General features: G+C 46.1%; 1 protein-coding gene across 1 annotated transcript in view; it reads left to right on the top strand.

Moving 5' to 3' along the window:
* The window catches only part of zbtb47 (zinc finger and BTB domain containing 47), a 179,529-nt gene that overhangs the window by 145,829 nt on the left and 6,562 nt on the right, over positions 1–27,138 (top strand). Inside the window, 2 exon segments of the mRNA XM_033043360.1 lie at positions 5,880–5,995; positions 23,725–23,869. Coding sequence (XP_032899251.1) covers positions 5,880–5,995; positions 23,725–23,869 — 261 coding nt within the window.

The raw sequence follows: 27,138 nt of genomic DNA on the forward strand, positions 1-27,138 counted from the left end.
CTGACTTCATTACATTTCGAATCAACTAACAAATTGCTCTAAAGATGTAGATCTGGGTGGCAGAGTTGCTGCCTTACAGCACCCTGAGACCTGGGTTCAATCCTGGCTAAGGCTGCTGACTGTATGAAGCTTGTACGTCCTCCCTGTGACCACATGGGTTTTCTCCGGGTGCTCCGGTTTCCTCCCACACTCCAAAGACGTACATGTTTGTAGGTTGATTGGCTTCTGTAAATTGTCCCTAGTGTGTAGGGTGATCGCTGGCCAGTGCGGGCTTGGTGGGCTGAAGGGCCTGTTTCTGTGCTGGAGCTCTAAAGTCTAAATATGGATAAAGAGAGAGCTGATGATTGCTAATTTGAAGACGTGGAGCAACGTTGCCTTACAACTGTTGTCAGCAATAATCAGTCTGAAGAAGGGTCCCGACCCGAAACATCACCTTTCCATGTCCTCCATAGATGCTGCATGACCTACTGAGTTATGCCATCACTGTGTATTTTTTTGTGTAAACCAGTTCCTTATTTCTCTCAACATTATTAGCTTGTTTAGATCCCATGAAGAGGTTGGATGCATCGGCTTGAAGCCTAGCACTGTAAACGTGGCTACCGCTGTGTCCTGTGTCAGTGAATCTACTGTTCTTACACTCTTGTTTTTAAGTACTTGTGTCTATGTATAGTAAGATTTATACTGAATTGTACGGTAAAAAAGAATTTTACTGTACCACTGTCCACTGTACAGTAAAGTATCTTTGAACAGTTGGGCGCAAACATTGGGTGTAGTTGGGTGCAGTTGGGTGCCAGGGTTGGATACAGTCGGATGCCAGGGTAGGTGCAATCGATTGCTAAGTTGGGTGCAGAGGTTGAGTACAGTTGGGTGACAGGGTTGGGTGCAGTTGAGTGGCATGATTGCTTGCCAAGATTGAGTACAGTTGGGTTCCAGGGTTGGGTGCAGTTGTGTACCGTTGGGTGCTGCGGTAATGCAGTTGGGTGCAGTGGGGTGCCGGGGTTGGGTGCCGGGATTGGGTGCCAGGATAGATCTAGTTGGATGCCGAGTTTCGGGGGAATTGTGTGCTGAGATTGGGTACAGTTGAGTGCCCGGGTAGAAGCAGTTAGGTGCCGAGGTTGATGCAGTTGGGTGCTGAAGTTGGGTATAGTTTGTTTCCAAGGTTGGGTGCTGGGGTAGATGCAGTTGGATGCCGAGACTGGTGCAGTTGGGTGGCAATCATTGCACTTGGTTTGCTCAAGGGTTTAGTTCATAAGACATAGGAGCAGAATTAGGCCATTCAGCCCATCGAGCCTACTCCATTATTCAAAACTGGCAGATCTATTTCTCTCTCTCTCCCCATAACCTTTGACACCCTTACTAATCGATACGATAAAACTTTATTCATCCCCGGAGGCAAATTGGTCCCTCAAGAAATCTAGAATCCATCAAATTCTGCTTTAAGAATATAAGACCATAATACAATATGTCCATGCGAAACACATTATTTTCAAACAACATGATTAGATTGGGATAGACACAAAGTGGTGGCGTAGCTCAGCGGTCAGGCAACATTTCTGGAGATTAAGGATAGATGACGTTTCGGGTTGGGAGGAAGGGTCCCGACTTGAAACATCACCTATTCCTTTTCTCCAAAGATGCTGCCTGACCAGCTGAGTTAATCCAGCACATTGTGTCTATCTTTGGTATAATGCAGTACCTGTATCTGCAATTCTTTTTTTCTACTGTTGTGCAATGTCACTGTGTGCTTCATCAGAAGGCATTTGTGGAGGATGGGAACGTGGAGGAACTCTTGTGGAGCACAGTGAACAGTGTACCTGTGTAAATGTACCGAGCCGTGGTCTGGATGAGAGCGTGTGGCTGCAGAGCTCTGGGGTGTTAGGGAAGAAAGGGGTTGCTGTAGGTGACCGCGCGGCGCTTTTTAACAAACTTTTGAACATTGTGTCTCCAATTATACAAGTAATTGAGAGAGAAATAGTGCCTGAACCAAAGCAAACAGCAAAAGCAAGACCAAGGACAAGAAGGTAGAATTAGGAGCACAGTTTGATGCTGTAACTGGCACCTAAGTTTCATAGAATCATAGAGCAACTTGCCCACACCAGCCAATATTGCCCACAACTTGCCCACACCAGCCACCACCCAACATGTAGAGGAACCAACGAGAGAGCAGGCTATTCTAGACTGGGTATTGAGTAATGAGGAAGGGTTAGTTAGCAGTCTTGTTGTGCGTGCCCCCTTGGGCAAGAGTGACCATAATATGGTTGAGTTCTTCATTAGAATGGAGAGTGACATTGTTAACTCAGAAACAAGGGTCCTTAACTTAAAGAAAGGTAACTTTGAGGGTATGAGACGTGAATTGGCCAAGATAGACTGGCAATTGATTCTTAAAGGGTTGACGGTGGATATGCAATGGAAGGCATTTAAAGACTGCATGGATGAGCTACAACAATTGTTCATCCCAGTTTGGCAAAAGAATAAATCAGGGAAGCTAGTGCATCCATGGATAACAAGGGAAATCAGGGATAGTATCAAAACAAAAGATGAAGCATACCAATTAACCAGAAAAAGCAGCCTACTAGAGAACTGGGAGAAATTCAGAGTCCAGCAGAGGAGGACAAATGGCTTAATTAGGAAAGGGAAAATAGATTATGAAAGAAAACTGTCAGGGAACATAAAAACTGATTGCTAAAGTTTTTATAGATATGTGAAGAGAAAAAGATTAGTTAAAACAAATGTAGGTCCCTTGCAGCCAGAAACAGGTGAATTGATCATGGGGAACAAGGACATGGCAGACCAATTGAATAACTACTTTGGTTCTGTCTTCACTAACGAAAACACAAATAATCTGCCGGAAATACAGACCAGTTAGTCTAACATCGGTAGTGGGGAAACTGCTAGAATCAGTTATTAAAGATGGGATAGCAGCACATTTGGAAAGTGGTGAAATCATTGGACAAAGTCAGCATGGATTTATGAAAGGTAAATCATGTCTGACGAATCTTATAGAATTTTTCGAGGATGTAACTAGTAGAGTAGATAAGGGAGAACCAGTGGATGTGTTATATCTGGACTTTCAGAAGACTTTCGACAAGGTCCCACATAAGAGATTAGTATACAAACTTAAAGCACACGGTATTGGGGGTTCAGTATTGATGTGGATAGAGAACTGGCTGGCAGACAGGAAGCAAAGAGTAGGAGTAAACGGGTCTTTTTCACAATGGCAGGCAGTGACTAGTGGGGTACCGCAAGGCTCAGTGCTGGGACCCCAGCTATTTACAATATATATTAATGATTTGGACGAGGGAATTAAATGCAACATCTCCAAGTTTGCGGATGACACGAAGCTGGGGGGCAGTGTTAGCTGTGAGGAGGCTGCAAGGTGACTTGGATAGGCTGGGTGAGTGGGCAAATGCATGGCAGATGCAGTATAATGTGGATCAATGTGAGGTTATCCACTTTGGTGGCAAAAACAGGAAAGTAGACTATTATCTGAATGGTGGCCGATTAGGAAAAGGGGAGATGCAACGAGACCTGGGTGTCATGGTACACCAGTCATTAAAAGTAGGCATGCAGGTGCAGCAGGCAGTGAAGAAAGCGAATGGTATGTTAGCATTCATAGCAAACGGATTTGAGTATAGGAGCAGGGAGGTTCTACTGCAGTTGTCCAGGGTCTTGGTGAGACCACACCTGGAGTATTGCATACAGTTTTGGTCTCCTAATCTGAGGAAAGACATTCTTGCCATAGAGGGAGTACAGAGAAGGTTCACCAGACTGATTCCTGGGATGTCAAGACTTTCATATGAAGAAAGACTGGATAGACTCGGCTTGTACTCGCTAGAATTTAGAAGATTGAGGGGGGATCTTATAGACACTTACAACATTCTTAAGGGGTTGGCCAGGCTAGATGCAGGAAGATTGTTCCCGATGTTGGGGAAGTCCAGAACAAGGGGTCATAGTTTAAGGATAAGGGGGAAATCTTTTAGGACCGAGATGAGGTAAACATTTTTCACACAGAGAGTGGTGAATCTCTGGAATTCTCTGCCACAGAATGTAGTTGAGGCCAGTTCATTGGCTATATTTAAGAGGGAGTTAGATGTGGCCCTTGTGGCTAAAGGGATCAGGGGGTATGGAGAGAAGGCAGGTACAGGATACTGAGTTGGATGATCAGCCATGATCATATTGAATGGCGGTGCAGGCTCGAAGGGCCGAATGGCCTACTCCTGCACCTATTTTCTATGTTTCTAATATGTCCCATCCACACTCGTCCCACCTGCCTGCGTTTGGCCCATATTCCTCTCAACTCGTCCTATCCATTACCTGTCTGAATGTTTCTTAAACGATGCAATAGTACTTGCCTCAACTACCTCCTTATCAACTTTTTTCATACACTCACCACTCTTTGTGTGAAAAAGTTACCCCCCCAGTTCCTATTAAATCTTTCCACCCTCACCTTAAACCCCAAGTCCTCTGGTTCTCGATTACCCTACTCTGGGCAAGAGACTCTGTGTGCCTATCTGATCTGATCCTCTCATGATTTTGTACACCTCTATAAGATCACCCCCTCATCCTCCTGCACACCAAGGAATAGATTCCTAGCTTGCTCAACCTCTCCCTGTAGCTCAGGCCCTCGAGTTCTGGCAAACTCCTCGTAAATCTTCTCTGTACCCAAGTGATGGTAAGTTATTTTCTATAACAACCTTCCATGGGCTGACTTTCATCAAAGGTGTTTAACTTGGGTGATATGTAATGAACCTGCATGAATGGTTGCTAGCCAATTTAACTCCACTTTCCATTCCCATGCTGACCCTTCAGTCCTGGGTCTCCTCCGTTGCCAGAGTGAGGCCACACGCAAACAGGAGGAACAGCAACTCATATTCCACTTGGTATGAACATTGAATTCTCCCATTTTAGGTAACACCCCCCCCCCCCCCCCCCCCCCCCCAACCCCGTAACTTTTCTCCCCCTTCTTTCCTGTAACCCACCCGGATGCACACACATTTGTCTCACTAACATCTCCTCCCCACCACCTGTCTCCTTCCCTTCTGTCCTCGTCCACCTGCATCCCTTCCTCTGGCTTCACATTTCGCTCCACCTGTCCTTACACATTTTTCTCCTTTTCATCTCCAGCCTTTGCCCAACCATCTGCTAATCAACCCCCTCACCCCCCTCACCTGTATCCACCTATCTCTTTGTCCCACCCCCACCTCCCTCTTCCAACTTTCTCTTCCCCACCACAATCAGTCTAAAGAAGGGTCCCGACCTGAAACATCTCCTGTCCTTAACCTCCAGAGATGCTGCCTGTCCCGCTGAGTTACTTTCTTTCTGCCTGAACTATGAATCATTTGAATTTGCATATTTGCCAGAAATAGTATTTGAGCAATTTGGCAAGATCAAGAATCAATGGACACATCCTGAAAGATTGAGCAATAAATTAGCTCTTTCTAGTTTGAGGGCAGCACACAGATAGAGTCAATTGAGTTCCAATCTCGGAGCTGCAGCAAATAAGAATTTCATTGTTTTGTTGTGGGTACATTTGACAATTAAATTCCCTTGGCTCTCCTAACTCTGAGCTTGAAGCTCTCCCCACTGCACTGTGTTGCCTCTGAGGCTAGATGTCCATTTCAGCAATAACTAGGGAAGTGATCAGAGAGGAAAAGTGAAGGTGTGGAGTGAAACGAAAGACAGGAATGTCCAATAAACTATTATAGTGCAGGGAAAATTTGCTCTTTCAAAATCCAGTTCATCTTTCTTTTTCTTAATCCTGTAGTGGCTACACTTTGTCAAGTTCTACATCATCTGTGGAGTTTCAGGTCGCGAAAACTGCAATGGTATTTCAAACTTTCCTGATTGCGCAATTTACGTTATTGTTTTTTTTTTCCAAGCTCATACGAAGGATATGCCATTCACCTGTGAGACTTGCGGGAAGTCATTTAAACGCAGCATGTCACTAAAGGTCCACTCTCTGCAGCATTCGGGAGAGAAACCTTTCAAATGTGAGGTAAGTATCATATTGGTAAATGCACACTATACGTGATACATCAGAATGTGTCCAACGGAGACATTCTGCTTCAAGACCCATCTCAACAGATTGAGGCAGTCAGAGACTTGGGAGCAATTTTCACTATTATTAATTTTTTACGTTATTCTGTACAAGATTTAATTTTACTCTTTATTTTTTTTTAACTTTTATTTCGATGGTCTGATGTTAATGGCATGTGAAATGTCCTGGGCTCATATTATGGTGTTGCTTACCAACCTGGTCTTAAGGGCATGTGAGATGAAGTTCAGGAGTCAAGAGATTCTACAGGCAGGATTCTACTCAAGTCTAAAGAATCTTTCAGTCATGAGGCCAATCTATTAGAGCTAAAACTGGCCACAGTCAACTTCCAATGTTCCAGCACTGAAGAATCCATTTCTAATGGCAGCACAAAGGTGACACAGTGGCACTGCCAAAGAGTTGTTCCATTATGGCGTCAGAGCCCCCGGTTGATGCTGACAATGGGTGCTGCCTGTCTGTTTGCATGTTCTCCCTGTGACCATGTCGATTATCACCGGATGCTCCAGTTTCCTTTCACATTCCAAAGGCAAGCGGGTTTGTAGGTTAATTGGCTTCTGTAAATTGTCCCTAGTGTCTAGGATAGAACTAGTGTAGGGGTGATCGCTGGTTGACGGGGATTAGGTGGGCCAAAGGGCCTGTTTCCACGCTGTTGTGGCGCCATCATGTGGCCGAGCCACTTTGGTCACGAACCGTCGTACATCGAGCTCGAACTCGCGTGGACCTGGCGCGGTCTGGGCTGACCAATCAACGTCGACCTGGGAGAACAGCTGACTGGGTGCAGCAGACGACGGAGTTAGACTTCACTTCACAGTCAACACGTTAACACACCTTGCCCTTTTGTACTATTGTTGAGCTGTATTGTTTAAATATTAAACTGCGTGTTTATACAACACGTGAACCACTTCACTGTATCTCTAAAGTCAGGCAGGCAGGACGGCAAACTTGATACAACTCCAAGCAATTATCTCCGTCTACTCAAGTCTAAAGAGTCTTCCAGACACAAGGCCAAACTATTAGAGCTAAAAACGTCTGCAATCAGCTTCTAATGTTCAATTACTGAATAATCCATTTCTGATGGATCTCTTGTGCAGTTGTTCCATGCAAAGTGTTCCGCCAGTAATTTGGACATTGGAAATCAAAGCAGGAGTAGGTGTTCAGAACTCTGTGCCTGATGGACTGTGGGATCTTTGGGCTCTACTTTTGGTTAGTAATCTCTTGTTTAGAATATTTTATTGAAGGACTTTCCAGCATCCTAAATACCACATCAGCTAGTAAATTTGTGTTTATTGTGTGTTTTTGTTATTTTTATTATATGTATGACTGCAAGGCAACGAAATTTCGTTCAGACCCAAAGGTCTGAATGACAATAAAGGATACTTTGACTTTGGTTTTTGTTTTGACACATCAGCTAGTATATGTTTGAGTATCCTGCTAACTACGATCTCAAAAGTGTTGTACATGATTTCCCTTTCATAATCCATATTGACTTATACCGATCCAATTACAAATACCTTAACGAGACATCTTTTTATTTTGTTAGCTACTGATGTTGGGCTAACTAGTGGAAAGCTCCCTATTTTCTCTCCGCTTCCTTTCTTAAATAATGGGGATACATTTGCTGCCTTTGTGTTTGTCTGAACTCTTTTGGATGTGATTACAAGCCAAAGCTCTGAGCTGTAAATCATCACGCCCTGGTGAGTAGTCACCTTTAAGTCCCATTCAATTCTCCAATTCTTTTTTTTGTCTACTTTCTTCTTTGAGCTCCTCATTTACTTTGGACTTGTCCCCTCATCCCCTCTCCTACGTCAGCACATCCATCCATCATTTCTGAGACATTTGCTGGGGCTACTTCTGTGCAGATAGCCATAACATATTTGTTTAATTTCTTGGGCTGGGAATTTCTTTGTCTGGGAATTTCCACATAATGTGGAACATTTTTTGATCTTCATTTTCCAATACTCTTACCTAACCAAATCTATCAATCACAGTGTTGAAAAATCAGCATCCACAAAAGAGGGAATTACTAGATTTGTACTGCACTCGAGTTTAGAAAATGCTTCCTGAATTAATCTCCCACCCATTTCCAGTGTGGCAGTTATTGACTTGAAGATCAGATTCTTCTGCCAAGTAGAATGCAGAGTGTTCATTGACCCACTGCCAAATACTCATTGTGTAGGAAGGAACTGCAGATGCTGGTTTATACCGAAGAAGGACACAACATTTTGGAGTAACTCAGCGGGTCAGGCAGCATCTCTGGTGAAAAGGAATAGGTGAGGTTTCGGATCAGAACACTTTTTCAGACAGTTAAGACTCTGAAGACTCATTGAGTGAATGAATAATGCGATGTAAAGCGCCTTGAGTATTCTAGAAAGGCGCTATATAAATCCCATCCATTATTATTATTATTATTGATGTTGGCAGAAATGGTTATAAGAACCTATCATATTTAGGCTCAATAAAGGGCATCATAGAAACATAGGAAATAGATGCATGATGAGGCCATTCGGCCCTTCGAGCCAGCACCACCATTGTGATCATGGCTGATCGGCCCCTATCAATAACCTGTGCCTGCCTTCTCCCCATATCCCTTGATTCCACTAGCCCCTAGAGCTCTATCTAACTCTCTCTTAAATCAATCCGGTGACTTGGCCTCCATTGCCCTCTGTGGCAGGGAATTCCATAAATTCACAACTCTCTGGGTGAAAAAGTTTTTTCTCACCTCAGTCTTAAATGACCTCCCCTTTATTCTAAGACTGTGGCCCCTGGTTCTGGACTCGCCCAACACTGGGAACATTTTTCCTGCATCTAGCTTGTCCAGTCCTTTTATAATTTTACTTCGGAGTCACGTGAGTGACTACGTGAAGAACCCGCTCAGTGCGCAGGCGCGGCATTACGCCAGCAGTGCAACAGCGGCCGCAACGGGAGTTAGGCTCTCTCGTTACAGGATGAACCGGACCGTCAGGTGAGTACCCTGAGGTCGGGGTTTCTTTTACAGGTGAGCCTTTTTTCTGCTTGTGTTTTTTACAGGCAGAGAAAAAGGCTCTGGAACAAAACTGTCCCCCGTTCAAGGAGGAACGGTTTCCCGTCGGGGGGGAAGGGGGGCAGCAACAGGCGGTAGGAGCGACCCGGTGTTCCGTAATTCCCCGACACCGTGCCGAGGCCAGCCCGCTAGTACCTGAGCAGCGGGCTGGACGCATAGCCACTCGAGAGGCAACCGGCAGGTGTTCCCGATTGGGACGGGACGTCTCTCCACCCGCACGGGGGGAGAGAGAGCTGCCTGAGCCGCTGGAGCGGCTCACGGAGCAGGAGCCTGCGAGACGCGCTGCTTGAGGGGCGCTCTCGCATCTACAAGGCAAAAGCTCCAGAAGAAGGCGGTAGGAACCGGGCGCTCCGCTATTCCCATCACCGCGCCGAGCCCAGTCCCGCTAGTGCCTGAACTGCGGGCTGGATATCTAGCCATCCGAACAGGCATCCGGCCGGTGGCGTCCGATTCGTCGGACGGGGACATGTCTCTACCTAAAATGGAGGAGAGACAGCCGCCTGAGCTGCATCCAACAGCAATTGGAGCAGCTCCAGCGAGATGCGCAGAAAGAGCGCTCTCGCGAAAAGAAAAAACAAGACTTTCGAAATCTGCCCCCGTCCAACTCCGCAAGAGGAGAAGGGGGGGCAGCAACAGGCGGTAGGAGCGCTATCCGGGCGCTCCGCTATCCCCGACACCGAGCCGAGTCCAGCTCCGCTAATGTCTGAACAGCGGGCTGGAGGCAAAGCCAAACGGAAGAGCAACCGGCCGGTGGCATCCGACTCGTCGGACGGGGACGTCTCTCCACCCAGGAGGGGGAGGGACAGCCGCCTGAGCCGCATGGAGCGGCTCTTGGAGCAGGTGCTCCAGCAAGGTGCACCCCGGGAGGGGAGCTCTTGCAGAGGGAGGTCAGGCACTCCCTCTACAGTGCCTCCTGCACTGTCCATTGCATCCTCCTTTCCAGAGGATAGCTTTGGGGACCAGGACTGGGCTGGTCCAGAACAAGGGGTTATGGCTGAAGATTTCGGGAGTATGCAGGGGGTGCAGGAGCAGGAACAGCTGCTTGGTGCAGTGGGCCGCTACGTGTCAAAACCCCGTGCAGGGGAACCGCTAGAGGCCAAACTAGCGGCAAGTATCAATCACCTTTCCAACAGAGCTCTGCAGGGGCAGGTGATTAATGAAGCTTTAGATACTATACGGCGCCGGAGAACTATGAACCTCAAAAAAGTACCAGCGGTGAACAGCCAAATCTGGGGACACATTGGGGCAACCATCCGGCACCACGAGCTAAAGCTGCAGCGGATACTCCGACTATTGACAGCAGGCATCACTTCGTTTGCTCGTTCTATAAACAACACCGAGATGACCACCAATCAACAGGATACACTCGCGTTGTTGTGTAACACGCAGTTTGAAATTAATAATCTGCGGAAAGAAATCATCAAACCTGCCATCAGTCCTCGATTTGCCGGGCTGTGTAAAACACCAGCCAATAAGCCAGACAGGCTGCTCTTCGGGAAGGCAGGGTATAAAACGAGCAAACTGAAAACACACACCACCAAGTGGCAGCACCCCGCCGCATCCACCAGTAAACATCCGCCATTCAACACTGGTGAAAGCTCGGGGTCCGCTTACTTTCACCGTAAGTCTTTTTTAGACCAGGGCCCAGAGCGGACCCCATGGAAAATGCGCCAACCCCCAACAAACACGCCACATCAGACACCTCGCAAGCCGACCAAAGGGAATCAGAGGAAATACCCGTAACCATGGAGGTAGGTGGGTCTGGTTCCTATCACCTTTTGGGAGGTGGAGGCTTAATACTAACAGGAGGTAGATTGCACCGGTTTGAAGCATAGTGGATATAAAATACAATTCATGTCAGAAAAAACGCCGCCAGTTCAACAATGGCCCAAAGGATATTTCTCCCTCCGTCAAAGAGAAACGTGAGGGACAAGCTGAACTGGTGAGACTTATCACAAAGGGGGTCATCGAAAAGACCAAACATGAACCTTTGGAATTTGTATCGAATATATTCACTAAAACCAAAAAAGATGGTGGCTGTCGCATCATCATTGACTTAACATCACTAAACAAATTTGTTAAGTATATACATTTCAAAATGGAGACATATGTTACTGCCAAACAACTGAATTCCAAAGGATATTCGACAAGTAGCAAGAGTAATTGGGAAAATGGTAGCAGCATTTCCGGCTACTCAATTCGGACCTTTGCACTATCAAAAAATTTACAGAGAGCAAAGGTACAGGCACTAAAACGACATACAGGTCACTATGATCGTGTCATGAACTTACCCACTGAAGCAATATCAGAGCTACAGTGGTGGGCAGAAAACGTTTGGCATAGTTTCAGCCCTATCTTTATCACTAACCCTACTTTAGTTACTAAAACAGATGCCAGTGCTCAAGGCTGGGGAGCGACTAACTCCATATCCAGCACAGGTGGTAGATGGACTAACCTAGAGTCATCATTACTACTTACACTGGGCATTAACTATCTAGAGATGTTGGGCGCCTTTTATGGTTTAAAAGCATATGTATCTAATATGCAGCACTTGCATGTTCGGTTACAAATTGATAAATACTACGGTGATGGCTTATATTAACCATATGGGTGGCATAAAATCATTGTCATGCGACAAATTGGTCAACATGATTTGGCAATGGTGTGTCGAAAGACATATTTGGCTATCAGCTACTTACCTACCAGGTAAGCTAAACACCCATGCCATGAGAAAATTAAACGCCTGGGTTGCAAGTTTGAACAGACCTTACCTGGAACTGGGATTGTCCAAACAAACCATCACCATGTCGGCATCCCTTCGAACATCCACCAGAGGCAGTACTTAACCAGCATCAAAAAAGGGAGAAGTACTGCCAGAAAACAGGGACGACATACGCAACAGCTACAGCCACCAACATACTGGAGTTCCTGGCCTATCTACACCACGATGTAGGGATCAGCTACAGTGCCATCAACAACCAGCGCCAGGACAACAGGCGATGGGATCCCATCCACTGGTGGTAAAACTGATGAAGGGCATTTACAATATCAAGCCCTAAGCCCAGGTATACCCATATTTGGGATATCAGTGTGGTCCTGACATATCTCAGGGAATGGCCACCAGCCAGATCCCCCGGCCTCGAGCAAGCTACACTAAAGACGCTCATGTTGATGGCACTTGTATCCGCTCAGAGGGTCCAGTCACTACACCTATTGCGACTGGACAACATGATCACAGCTCCAGACCAGATCTGTCGTTATCCAGCGACTGATCAAACAGAGCAGACCAGGAACACCTAATCCAGTCGTGGCTTACCCACCAGAACCACGGTTATGTGCCATGACTCACCTACTATCCTACATAGACACAACCAAAATATACGAGGGAGATGAAAAGCCTTGTGGGTCAGTCACAAAAACCTTATGGTCGGGTGACGAGCCAAACCATTGCGAGATGGCTCAAGCAGGTGCTAGAAACTGCTGGGATAAACACTAACATGTACAAATTTTATTCCACCAGGACAGCATCCATGTCGACGGCTAAAGAATGGACATGCCTATAGACCACATCCTGGCTACAGCAGGATGGTGGGGGGGAAAAGACCGTTCAGAAATTTTATAATAAGCCGTTGGCAAAACCTGGTTTATTTGCAGTAAAGATTTACGAACTGCAAATATTTAATTTAAGCCCAGGGGAGCAACTTAATTCTTTGTTTTTATTGTTTAAAAAATACCATTGTGTTTTTCTACAAATAGACTCATTGGTTGATTACGATAACACTTCCTCCCTCAAGAACTTCGGCAGTGAGTGAAATGAAACTGTTACACGGTTTGAAATCACAGAGCTTTGAAATCTTCACGTAGTCACTCACGTGACTCCGAAGTAAAATAGTAAGATTAAACGAGAACTTACCAGTTTGAAGTTTGATCTGTATTTTATGAGGAGTTACGATGAGGGATTACGTGCCCTCCGCTCCCACCCTCATTATATGGATCAAACTAATAAATTGATGTCTCCTTATCTTTACTATGTTTACTTCAAATAACTGTGTCTATCTGTGATTCCACACCGCTGCTTGGAAGTATGCCGCGCCTGCGCACTGAGCGGGTTCTTCACGTAATCCCTCATCGTAACTCCTCATAAAATACAGATCAAACTTCAAACTGGTAAGTTCTCGTTTAATCTTACTATTTTATATGTTTCTATAAGATCCCCCCTCATTCTTCTAAACTCCAGTGAATACAAGCCTAGTCTTTTCAATCTTTCCTCATATGACAGTCCCGCCATCCCAGGGATCAATCTCGTAAACCTACGCTGCACTGCCTCAATCACAAGGATGTCCTTCCTCAAATTAGGAGACCAAAATTGTACACAATACTCCAGATGTGGTCTCACCAGAGCCCTATACAACTGCAGAAGAACTCTTTACTCCTATACTGAAATCCTCTTGTTATGAAGGCCAACATTCCATTAGCTTTCTTCACTGCCTGCTGTACCTGTAAGCCAACTTTCAGTGACCAGTGTACAAGGACGCCCAGGTCTCGCTGCACCTCCCCGTTACCTAACCTAACCCCATTGAGATAATAATCTGCCCCCTTGTTTTTGCCACCAAAGTGGATAACCTCACATTTATCTATATTATACTGCATCTGCCACGCATCTGCCCACTCACTCAACCTGTCCAGGTCACACTGCAACCTCCTAACATCCTCTTCACAGTTCACACTGCCGCCCAGCTTTGTGTCATCCGCAAACTTGCTAGTGTTGCTCCTAATTCCCTCTTCAGACTGGATAATCCGCTGCAGATAGTTCTGGTACTCTACAAGTCCCCTGGCTTTTTTTCCCTCTCTTCCCTGTGCCCCACCCGGATGCACACCCATTTCTCCCACCATCATTGCCCCTTTCCCCTCCCCTACATCTACATCCCTACCTCGAGCTTCACATTTCACTTATCTCCTTCTTACCTTACACCCTTTTCTCTCGTTTTTTTATCTCTATCCTCTGTCCACCCATCTGCCAATCAACCCCCTCGCCTGTCTACTCCTATCACTTGCCAGGCTTTGTCCTGCCCCTACCTCTCTTTTCCAGCTTTTTCCACCCCATTATAATCGGACTGAAGAAAGCTCCCTATCCATGTCCTCCAGAGATGCTGCCTGACCTGAGTTATTCCAACACTTTGTGTTTGGCTCAACATTCCAGCATCTGCAGTTTCTAGTGTCTCCAAGTTCTTTTCCGTACAGCGATATGGTAGTATCTGGTCCAGATTAACTGTTCAGAGTATTCTGTAGAAGCTGGACTGAGGCAAGAACTCTGAACTTCTCCAATCAATGCATTTGGTTTGCTCAAGGGTTTAGTTCATTAGTTATACAAGCAGAATTAGGCAATTCAGCCCATCCGCTCTGCCATTGGCTGATCTATCGTTCCCTCTCAACCCCATTCTCCTGCCTTCTCCCCATAACCCCTGACACCCAAGAAACCTAAAAATACCCAATATCTTGACCTCCACAGTTTTCTGTGGCAATGAATTCCACAGATTCACCACCCTCTGACTAAAGAAATGCCTTTCTAAAGGAACGACCTTTTATTCTGAAGCTGTGGCCTCTGGACATAGACTCTCCCCCTAGTGGAAACATCCTCCACATCCACTCTATCCAGGCCTGTTTATTTTGCTCTGGCGTTTATTTGCTCTGCGTGCTTCGGTCACCCTGCAGTTGTGGCATTTTAAGTCTGGTTCAATGGAATGAAAATTAAATGCTAGAATTGCTCAAGTCGCTGCTACCTGATTTGCTGAGTATTTTCAGATTTCTGTTTTAGTCTTTTTTTTGTTTAGTTTATTGTCACATGCACCGAGGTACAGTGAAAAGCTTTTTTGTTGAGTGCTATCCAGTCAGTGGAAAGACTCTATTGATTACAAACAAGTCTTCCACAGTGTACAGACACAGGATGGTCCCAGTCTGAAGAAGGTTTCCGACCCGAAATATCACCTATTCAAATTGGCATGGTGGCACAGCTGGTAGAGCTGCTATCTCATATCATCAGAGACCTGGATTTGATCCTGACCTCGGGTGCCGTCTGTGTGGAATTTGCAGATTCTCCCTGTGACTGTGTGGGTCTCCTCCGGGTGCTTCAGTTTCCTTCCACGTCCCATGTGGGTTTGTAGGTTAATTGGCCTTTATAAATTGCCCCGGGTGTGTACGGAGTGGATGAGAAAGTGGGATAACATAAAACTAATATGAACGGGTGATAGATGGTCAGCATGACCTCGGTGGGCCGGTGCCTGTTTTCATGCTGTATCTCTAAACTAAATTAAACTGAATGACTCACCTCCTGTAAAATCTTGTGCAATTTCAGGCCTAGCTAAAGAAATGGAGTGCTACAGTGCCCTCCATAATGTTTGGGACAAAGACCCGTCATTTATTTACTTGCCTCTGTACTTCACAATTTGAGATTTGTAATAGAAAAAATCACATGTGGTTAAAGTGCACATTGTCAGATTTTAATAAAGGCCATTTTTATACATTTTGGTTTCACCATGTAGAAATTACAGCTGTGTTTATATAGTCCCCCCATTTCAGGGCACCATCCTGTTTGGGACACATGGTTTCACGGGCATTTGTAATTGCTCAGGTGTGTTTATTTGCCTCCTTAATGCAGGTATATGAGAGCTCTCAGCATCTAGTCTTTCCTCCAGTCTTTCCATCACCTTTGGAAACTTTTATTGCTGTTTATCAACATGAGGACCAAAGTGGTGCCAATGAAAGTCAAAGAAGCCATTATGAGACTGAGAAACATGAATAAAACTGTTAGAGACATCAGCCAAACCTTAGGCTTAATAAAATCAACTTGTTTGGAACATCATTAAGAAGGAAGAGTTCTGGAAAATGGGCTTGTGGACAGATGAGATGAAGATTAATTTATATCAGAGTGATGGCAAGAGCAAAGTATGGATGAGGGAAAGAACTGCCAAAGATCCAGAGCATACCACCTCATCTGTGAAACACGGTGGTGGGGGTGTTATGGCCTGGGCATGTTTGGCTGCTGAAGGAACTGGCTCACTTATCTTCACTGTTGATACAACTGCTGATGGTAGTAGCATACTGAATTCTGAAGACACATCCTATCTGCTCAAGTTCAAACAAATGCATCAAAACTCATTGGCTGACGTTTCATTCTACACCAAGACAATGATCCCAAACATACTGCTAAAGCAACAAAGGACTTTTTCAAAGCTAAAAAATGGTTAATTCTTGATTGGCCGTCAATCACCCGACCTGAACCCAATTAAGCACGTCCTTTATATGTTGAAGAGAAAACTGAAGGGGATTAGCCCCCCAAACAAGCATAAGCTAAAGATACCTGCAATACGGGCCTGGCAGAGCATCACCAGAGAAGACACCCAGCAACTGGTGATGTCCATGAATCACGGACCTCAAGCAGTCATTGTATGCAAAGGATATGCAACAAAATACTAAATATGTCTACTTTCATTTACATGGCATTGCTGTGTCTCAAACATTATGGTGCCCTGAAATGAGGGCACTGCTAAAATGTATAAACACTGCTGTAATTTCTACATGGTGAAACCAAAATTTATTAAAATGACCTTTATTAAAATCTGACGATGTGCACTTTAACCACATGTGAATTTTTCTATTACAAATCTCAAATTGTGGAGTACAGAGGCAAATAAATAAACGATGGGTCTTTGTCCCAATCATTATGGAGGGCACTGTATATGAATATTTCACTAGCTTCAAATTTGAAGATGCTGTAAATATTTAAAAATATTTGCCAGCCTCCTTCGAACATGCTATATGTACTGAAGATTCTGGATTAGTACGTGTGTCGGGATATGGGGAGAAGACAGGAGAACGGGGTTGAGAGGGAAAGATAGATCAGCCATGATTGAATGGCGGAGTAGACTTGATTGGCCGAATGGCTACATTCTGCTTTTATAATTTATGAACTATGAACGTGTGAAGAATGCTGGTTGCCAGCCTCCAGTGATTTCTGCCCTCCTGCTTACTCTGTACCAAATATTCAGCCCCTGCTCAGGGTCCATGCAGAGAAAAACGTAAGGAACCAAATGACTTCTGTCCCCTCTGCCCATGCCAATTCTCCACTCTGGTAATACCACCTTTATTCTGTGTGTGGGTTCCAAGAAGCCCCATTTTCCAACCTTTCCTCAGGAGGAGAATTTTCAGATTGGGTGGCACATTTTGGTTAGCTTTGCTGTGAACCAATGCAAAAGTAGCCTCTGCATTACTCCTTGGACAGAGTCTTTCATTCCCAATTAGTTATCTCTGCTGTAAATTCCCACTGTTTCTTGGATGTCCCCTGAAATGAAAATAGCATTTGTATTACCCCATGGATCAGAGTCTTCCATTCCCAATTCGTTATGTTTGGGGTAAACTCCCACTATTGTTCGGGTGACCCCTGAATCAAAAGTAGCCATTGTGTTACTTCTTGGATCAGAATCTTCTATTCCCGATTAGTTGTTTGCTGTAGACTCCACGCGACACTTGATAGGAAAGTAGGCTTTGCTTTACTCCATGGATCAGAATCTTCCATTCCTAATTAATTAAAAAATTGCATCCATGTTGTTAAAGCACATAGGATTACTCAATGGGCCAAATGGCCTACTTGTGCTATGACTTAGGATTGGGTGCAAACATGTTAGAGCTTCCAGGAGCATGATTACCTGTCATCTCGATGGCTGGATCATGAGAACAACATGTTAGCAGCAGGTTCCATTAATCATGGTGCCTTGGAATGCCTGACCTTGGCTAATGTAGTTTGGGTTGTTACAATTAAATTATTTATGAAACTTGGGCCAGGATAGGGTTACTATGAAACTTAGTAAAAAACAGAGAAGATGGTGAAAATCATCTTCCCACCAGAGTGCTGATGGTGGCTGTAGATTGGTCACTTTACTAACTAACCAATGTAAGGCTTTGTGCCACACTATTCATATCGTCGCAACCCGACATGGGCAGTCAGTCAATGCTGCTATACAGTTGAAACAACATGCTGTAGTGTGTTATATGAGTTACTCAATAAATACTGTTGTACCAGATCAGTGAGTATGTCTGATGTACTCAACATGGTGTCAGAAATGGGATTCGAACCCACGCCTCCAATCGGAGTTCCAGTTCCACTCCCCGAGCATGAAGTCCCCGAGTTATGTTATGACTATTATCTTCCTGCTCCAGTTCCACTCCCAGAGCATGAATATAACAGTCATAACAAACTCCCTGCTTGCTTCCACTTACAAGCCACTCGACCTTGAAGTCTCACTTCGTGTCAACAATACCATTACCATTGCAAAGATCGACACTGGAGCCAAATGCAACGTCATGTCATTATCCAAATTTACACGGATCAGAAATGCCGAACGTATTGTAAACCCTTTGGCCACTTTGCTAGCCTACGGAGGAGGGGAGGTGCACCCACTTGGAGAAGCTGAGCTGAACTGCCGCCTGGAGTCACAAGCTGAACTTTTTCATTGTCCGTGGGAAAGTTGCAACTCTGCTTGGCATTAACGTGTGCTAGGATCTAGGACTGGTATCGTTTGGACCTGCTGTCCATCAAATATCTCCTGCCAAGGGCTCCACCCAGCAGATATTTTCCCAGTGCAAGGAACTATTTGACGACTAGCTTGGGAAGCTGCCCATCAAATACAACATCGTCACCGACACAAATGTCTTACCTGTGGTTCGAGCACCACACCGCATTTCACATGCTATGCGCGACAGAGTACACAATGAGCTCTAGCGGATGGTGTCCCTGAGTGTCATTGCCCCGGTCACCGACCCATCTGACTGGGTTTCCACCATGGTGGTTGCAACAAAGAAGAACAAGGAAGAAATCCGAATCTGTATCAACCCCAGAGCCCTGAACACAGCGATCAAACACCCGCACTACCAGATGCGAACAGTGGTGGAAGTTGCTGCCCAGCTAGGCAGTGCCTCCGTGTTTTCTGTTCTGGATGCCAAAAGTTTGTTCTGGCAGATCCCGCTAGGACCCCGACTCGTCCAATCTCACCACGTTCAGAACCCCCTTTGGCCGCTACAAATTTCTGCGGATGCCTTTTGGCATCAACTCTGCCAGCGAGGTATTCCAACGTGCAATGGAACAATTATTTGCGGGGTATCCTTGCGCCATCATTATCGATGATATTCTCGTTGCTGGACGCGATATGGCTGAACATGATGCCAACTTGAAATGAGTACTGGAACGTGCTAAAGACATCCATCTCAAGCTCAACCCTCTGAAGTGAAGATTTTGTGTCAATGAGGTCCATTATGTCGGACACGTTTTCACCAGTGATGGCCTCAGACCAGACCCCTCCAAGCCCATTGCCATCAACGAGATGCCAGTTCCCACTGACGTTACGAGTTTACAGATATTAGCGAAATATCTGCTCCCCTACGACAACTGACTCACAACGAAACTGCCTAGTCTTGGTACCCACAACACCAGAGGGCTTACGAAATCCTTAAATTACAACTGTCCAGTGCCACACCTTTGCTTATTTTGATTTAAACCTACCCGCGACGCTCACATGTGATGCCTCCCAATATGGACTCGGAGCCGCTTGCCTACAGACTTACGTGGAAGGAGACTGCAGACCTATTGCTTACGCCTCCCGTTTCCTGTCCGAGACTGAACAGCGATACACCCAGATCGAAAAGGAATTACTAGCCGTGGTTTTTGCCTGCACAAAATTCAAGGACTTTATCTTTGGCAAGTCTGTGACGGTTGAAACAGACCACTAAACGTTGGTTACCATTCTGAACAAACCCATTCATGCTGCTCCTGCTCACCTGCAACGGATGATGATGCATCTACAGTGCTTCGATTTTACCCTAATCTACAAAAGGGGCAAGGACGTGCATCTGGTCGACACGCTATCAAGAGCCCCATGAACAACCTGCGAACAACAGCCGTCTGAAAACGACCAGTTCACAGTAATGATGGTGTCGTACGTACCTACAGAATGCCTTAGCGACCTGGCAGAGCACACAGCTGCGGATACAACTATACGATTACTGTCTTCAGTCATCCGGCTTGGCTGGCCGGATAAACAACATCGCGCCCCACTTACGATTTGCCCATACTACAGGAATGGGTCTACAGGACAGGATCATAATCAAGGGTCACAAAGCAGTCATCCCAGCTGCTCTACGGGACAAATACCTTGATGCCGTCCACAGGGGCCACCCCCGCGTGGAAGCAAACTTATTACAAGCAAAGAGCATGTTTTACTGGCCCGGGATGACCGAGTTCGTGCGTGAGAAAGTTCAAGCCTGCGCCGTCTGCAACAGCCTGACGCCACACCAACAGAAGCAGCCCCTGCTTTCAGACCCTGTTCCTCCTCTGCCTTGGTCCACGGTTGCTATCGACATATTCGAGTGGCGTGGCAAACAATATCTGGTTCTCGTTGACTCGTAATCGGGCTGGTTCGAAATCGACCTGCTCCAAAGCATAACATCCGATGCAGTCATCCAAAAGTTGTCGCGCCATTTCTCCGTGCACGGCGCCCCTGCACGCCTCTTGTCAGATAACGGCAGTCAGTTCACGAGCCAGTGTTTCAAAAACTTTGCTCAACGATTGGATTTTTGCCATTTCACCAGCAGTCCAGAATTCCCAGTCAAACAGATTTGCAGAACGTGCTGTCCAGATCGCCAAGCATTTAGTGGAGTGCTCACACCTTGCCAAATCCGATGCCTACCTGGACCTGCTCAACTTAAGAAACATCATCCGTGACCCAGTACTGGGGTCTCCTGCCCAACGCCCGATGTCCCGACAGACCTGTGCTCCCCTGCCCGTGCACCAACAACTACTGCAGCCACAGGTTCGTGCACCACCTACTGTATAGAAACAACTCAAGCTGAAACGCGATACACAAAAGCGATTTTTCGATGTCCAGCAAACCACTTAAACCTCTCTCCAGTGGGCAAGTCGTTCGGCTTCAAACCAACAAGTACTATGGCCGTTTGGGTTACATCCACAGTCCCGCAAAAGAGCCGCGCTCATACCTGGTGAGTGCAGACGGAGGGATCTACAGACGCAACCATCAACATCTCCTTCCTGTGAAGGAAACACGTCCTGCTGTCCCGTATCCTGATGCAACTCGTCCGATCTACCCATCCTCTGTCGGACCAACTCCTCCCTCGCGCCCTGCTGCTGCAGACCAACCATTGGTTGTGCCCCCAACTCCCTCACCACCACATTCGGTGCCCGCTCGCCAGCCTCTCCATGTTCATCCCCCGGGTCACCAGTGCTCCCGCCGCATAGGTCCCCGGTTATTTCGCCAGTGAAGGGAGGAGGCGTTTCGGTCACTGTATTTAAATGTATGTTTTTAATGTTTGTGTGTTTAACAGTGTGTTTAAATGTATGTTTTTAATGTTTCTCCGTGTGTCTTGTGTGGGGGGGGTTAGGGGGAAACCGCTTCGGTCGTCTCCTCCACGGAGAGGCGACTTTTTCCATGTCGCCTCCCCTGTGGCCTAACATCGAGGATCGGGCGGCTTTTCCCGGAGATGCGCCCGGTGCTTCAGCAGCGGGCGCAGTGAGGACACTTTCGTCGCCAGAGGGGAGCGCTCCGTTCGTTGGCCCGCGGCAGCCTGAAGTCGTGGTCTGCAGAGCTCCAGCTGGCGCGGCATCCGCAGCCTGGGATCCCTCGTTGGGGACCCGGGAGAAGAAGAAGCTCCGACCGCCGGCCCGCGGCTAACTTCTACCGTGGGCGCAGCGTGGACTTACCATCAGGAGCGGGGTCCCTCACCGGGAATCCCTGGAGGGGAGCTTCGACCGCCGGCCCTGCTGTCTGCGGTGCTTCTGGCTGCGGCACGGCGGGAAATTTAAATCTTCGACCGCCGGCCTGCGGCCTACACCAACCTGAAGCCGCGGTCTCCGGAAGGGAAGCGCCGACTTATCAGGATTTTTTACCTTGTCTACTCATCTGGATGCCCGCAGCGGTGGCTGCGGAGGGTTGAGGTCCCGACCACGGGGGAAAATGGAGGAGGACTGGCCAAATGTTTGTGCCTTCCACCACAGTGATGAATGCTGTGGTGGATGTTTGTGTTACATTTTTATTGTGTTTTTGTGTGTTCTTTTTCATTCTACCGCTGCTGGCAAATTCATTTCACTTGCACTTTAAGTGCAAGTGACGAATAAAACGGATTGATTGATTGATTGATTGATTGATTGATTGATTGATTGATTGATTGATCGATCAGTCAGCACCTAGTGATGTGTTTATTCATATATATCACTTTAGTTTAGATGTTTCACTTTTATTCTTACAAGGAAAGATGTAGATTGGTCACTTTACTTGCTAACCAATGTAATGCTTTGTTATCATAAGCTCTGTCTACTACCACACTATTCATATCATCGCAACTCGACATGGGCAGTCAGTCAATGCTGCTATACAGTTGAAGCAACATGTTATATATGAGTTACTCAATAAACATGTGTTATATGAGTTACTCAATAAATACTGTTGTACCAGATCAGTGAGTATGTCTGATTTACTCAACAGTGGCTTTGCACTAGGTCATCATGCTTCAGGAAGCACAGTGGCTAGAGCTGCTGCCACAAGGCGCCAGAGACTCATGTTCAATCCTGACATCGGATGTTGTCCGTATGTACTTTGCATGTTCTCTATGTGACCACATAGGTTTCACCCGGGTGTTCCAATTTCCTCCCACGTCCCAAAGACGTGGAGAGTTGGAGGATAATTGGCCCTCTGTAAAATTGCCCCTAGTGTGTAGGGAGCAGGTGCGAAAGTGGGATAACAGAACTGGCGAACGAGTGATCACTGTTCGGTGTGGAATTGGTGGGCCAAAGGGCCTGTTTCCATGCTGTATCTCTAAACTAAAGTAAACCTGTTTCCAAGCTGTATCTCTAAACTAAACCAACATCTGCAGTTCCTTATGCCCCCTAAACTAAATCCCATCAGTTATCACTGCTGTGTGTCTGTGCCATTGCTGTTCATATGTTGATCAATGCAGAATAGCGAACATCTTGGTCTCAGAACTTCCTCCTTCCCCAAGACAGCGTTGTCTCATGCAGGTGCATGACAGAACAAGGGAAGAGTAGCCTCATGGTTCAATGTAACTGGAATAATTCAGCGGATCAGGCAACATCTCTGGAGAAACAGGAACTACAGATGCTGGTTTACAAAAAAAGACGGCCGGAGTAACTCAGTGGGTCAGGCTGCATCCATGTTCTCCAGTCTAAAGAAGGGTCACATCGCTGAACATCACCTATCCATGTTCTCCAGAGATGCTGCCTGAGACACTGAGTTACTCCAGCACTTTGTGACGATCTCTAAAGAATGTGGATAGGTGACGTTTCAGGTCGGGGTCCTTTTTCAGTGTGAAGAAAGGTCCAGACCCAAAACCTTTCCATGTTCTCTGGTAATGCTGTCTGAGTTCCAGAACTGTGCCTTTTTGTAAACCAGCATCTGCAGTTCCTCGTACCTTCAACCATATATTGCCGATCCATCATCCAATTGCCGTTTGTACGATAAAGGATGAGTGAAAGTTGATGTGTGCATGTCTGCACTTACTGTAACGAGTCGCACTAATCCTGCCTTTTTACACTTCTGTCTTCAATCATTAGAACTGCAATGAAAGATTCCAATACAAGTATCAGTTGCGCTCTCATATGAGCATCCACATCGGACACAAGCAGTTCATGTGCCAATGGTGCGGCAAGGACTTTAACATGAAGCAGTATTTTGATGAACATATGAAGACGCACACTGGTACGGACACTTTTACTTTGTCGATCAAACGGGTGTTGAGTTTGGGGTTCGAAACTCCAAAAGTTCAATTTGTTCTTTCTGACCTCTGGTGATGATATCAGCACCAGTTTGTGCGGTGGGGAATGCGAAAGGATAAAATGCTTTGATCTTCCCTATTGTTCTGAAAGAATAAATAAATGCTTTTTCCAGTTACTTGAATTCACTGCTTCCTGACACTGCGGCGTGTGTGTGTGTGTATATATGCATGTGTGTGCGCGCGTGTGCCTTTCTGTGTGCGTGTATTTTTGTCTCTGGCTTTATGTGTGTCCATGTGCGTGTGCCTTTACTTTGTGTGTGTGTGTGTGTGTGCACGTGCGTCTCTGCCCCATTTCTCACACCCTACAACAATAACACTAACCATCTATAGATTTGCCCTGACGATGACTTCCCATTGTTTACTTGCGAGGGTGAAGAGCAGTGTTGACATCTTGCCCACAGTCCTGGCTGCTTCCTGCATATCAGAAGGAAGGGAGGATTGCAGGAGGGAACAACATTCCCGGGCAAATTTAGGTCACAGTCTCCTCATCTACTCTAGCTGAGGAGAACAACTGAGGCTGATTCTCTCAGCCTGCCTGCAAATTGAAAAGCTGCTCACACCTCACATCTTCTTAAAATACTTTCCTTCTCACATTAAACCTGTAACCACTATTGTTCGGCTCCCTTGTCCTTGAAGAAAAACTGATTGACTAGAGTGTCTGAAGAAGGGTCCTAAACCAAAACATCACCTATCCATTCCCTCGAATGGTGCTGCCTGACCCGCTGAATTACTCCAGCACTTTGTGTCTTGCTCAAGATTCCAGTATCTGCAATTCCTGTATCCCTTACCCATCCAAGTTGTTTCCCTACCACTGACGGAAGGCTCACCAACCTGTAATTTCCTGGCTTATTCCTAACACCCTTCTTGAATATGGGAACAGCATTAACTGTCTTTCTTCTGGCATTTCACCCGTGGCTAAAGCAATCTCCTTCCTCGCTTAATATTTTAACCTTGGGATAGATTTCATCAGGTTCTGGGGTTTTATCCGCTCTAATGGGCATCAATATCTCCAGCACTTACTCCTTCCTGATGCACACATGCTTCAAACCATCAGCGTACACCTCCCCTAACCTTCCATCCTCCTCCTCGGTGAATGTTGACTCAAAGTACCATTCAGAACTCAGCAGCACGGTGGTGCAGCGGTAGAGTTGCTGTCTTACAGCGCCAGAGACACAGCTGTAGTTTCTATATGGTGAAACCAAAATGAATAAAAATACCCTTCAATAAAATCTGACAATGTGCACTTTAACCACATGTGCTTTTTTCTATTACATATCTCAAATTGTGGAGTACAGAGGCAAATAAATAAATGACGGGTCTTTGTCTCAAACATTATGGAGGGCACTGTAAATGGACTGCATCTCATGTTAAAAACAGATCTGGGATAAATCAGAGCTGGCATGCACATTCACTAAGTTAATGGGAATAGAGTCATAGAGTTATACAACACAAAAACAGGCCCTTCAGCTAAACTCATCCATGCCAACTAAAAAACCTGTATACACAATCCTATTTACCTGTGTTTGTCCCATAAATCTCTAAACCTTTTCTATCCGTGAACCTGGCTATTAAACATAATAATTGTCCTCTACCTCTACCACCTCTTCTGGCTGCTTGTTCCATAGGCCCACCACCATCTGTGTGGAATAAGCTGCCTCTCAGATCCCATTTAACTCTTTCCCCTCTCACTTTAGATCAGGGGTCGGCAACCTTGTTCTGCATAGGGGCCGGGATGCATGTCTGTGAGCGGATGGCGGGCCACATCTATCACGTGTACACGTGGATCCCGCCCCCATCCTGCCTCGGATGGCAGGCATCAAATCACGTGTTCACAGAGGTAGACAAAAATGCTGGAGAAACTCAGCGGGTGAGGCAGCCCTCATGCAATCCTTGCATGTCTCACCCGCTGAGTTTCTCCAGCATTTTTGTCTAACTTCGATTTTTCCAGCATCTTGTCTGGTTCTTTCTTAAACGTGTTCACAGAAGGTGCGCGGCCGTGCCGGCGGCTTTGCGCAGGATGCGGTACAGCTAGAGCACGTCCACACTCAGGGTGGATGAATACGGGAAACAAAATCCGCCCGCGGAACGGATGATTTTGGGTTACGGGCCGCATTCGGCCCGGGGGCCGTAGGTTGCCGACCCCAACTTTAGATATACCCTTTAGTTTTAGAATCTAAAACTAAAGGGTATATCTAAATGGTAGGGGGAGATGCGGGGGTACCATTTACCAAATCAATGCCCCTCAGGATTTTATAAACCATTCGATCACCCCTCAGCCTCCTGCGCTCCAGGAAATAAAGCGACAGTAATTAAAACCAATTCCTGGCAATATGCTTGTGAAATATAATACAAATTATACAGAAGGCAATTTGAGAGTTATAAAGATCAAGCAGTAATGTGTTGAGACTAAGGACTGATCAATATTGTAATGTGGCAGCTCAGGCTCAAGGATTTGTATTGTTTATCCCTGATGTTATTTCTCCTTTTCATATAATCGATCCTCAGCCTCCCTGATTCATCACACAGTTGAACAGGTCAGCTGGTTGCTGAACGACTAGGTTTTCATCTCTAACATTAAACAGTACAGCTCAGGAACAGGCCCTTCAGCCCTCAATGCCTGCCGAACATGGCATGTTGCTAAATTAATCTAATCCCCTCTGCCTGCAGGTGATCCATATTCCTCCATTCCCTGTGCCTGTGTAAAAGTCTCTTAAGCATCACTGTGGAACCTGCTAGTGTTTCACTAGCAGCATGTTCCACACACCCATCATCCTCTATGATTACAAAAAAAAGCTACTTTAGTAGTTAAAAAAGCAAGCAAGCCTTTATGCATGATAACTTTGTGGCAAAATTGTCACCATTGTTAAATGTTTTAAGAGAAAACCATTGGCAAATAGGCCTCCCACTTTTAGACGTTCCTCTCCATGGCTCGAAAGTGTGCACCAGCGATTGTTTAGCTGGTAATTCAACACACTGATGCACTGAGTGCAATAACACCCCAGCTGGAGAAACCACCCCAGCTGATTTTAACATTCTCTAGTCCGTATAGGGAATTCTGTGAACTGATGTAGTTTAATTTTGTCAAGACTGTTTGTGATTATCCATCAAAGTGGGGCAGCACAATGGCGCAGCGGTAGAGATGCCGCCTTACAGCGCCTGAGACCTGGGTTTGATTCTGCTACAGGTGCTGTCT

Source organism: Amblyraja radiata, chromosome 2 (assembly GCF_010909765.2).
Source record: "Amblyraja radiata isolate CabotCenter1 chromosome 2, sAmbRad1.1.pri, whole genome shotgun sequence".
Classification (NCBI taxonomy): Eukaryota; Metazoa; Chordata; class Chondrichthyes; order Rajiformes; family Rajidae; genus Amblyraja; species Amblyraja radiata.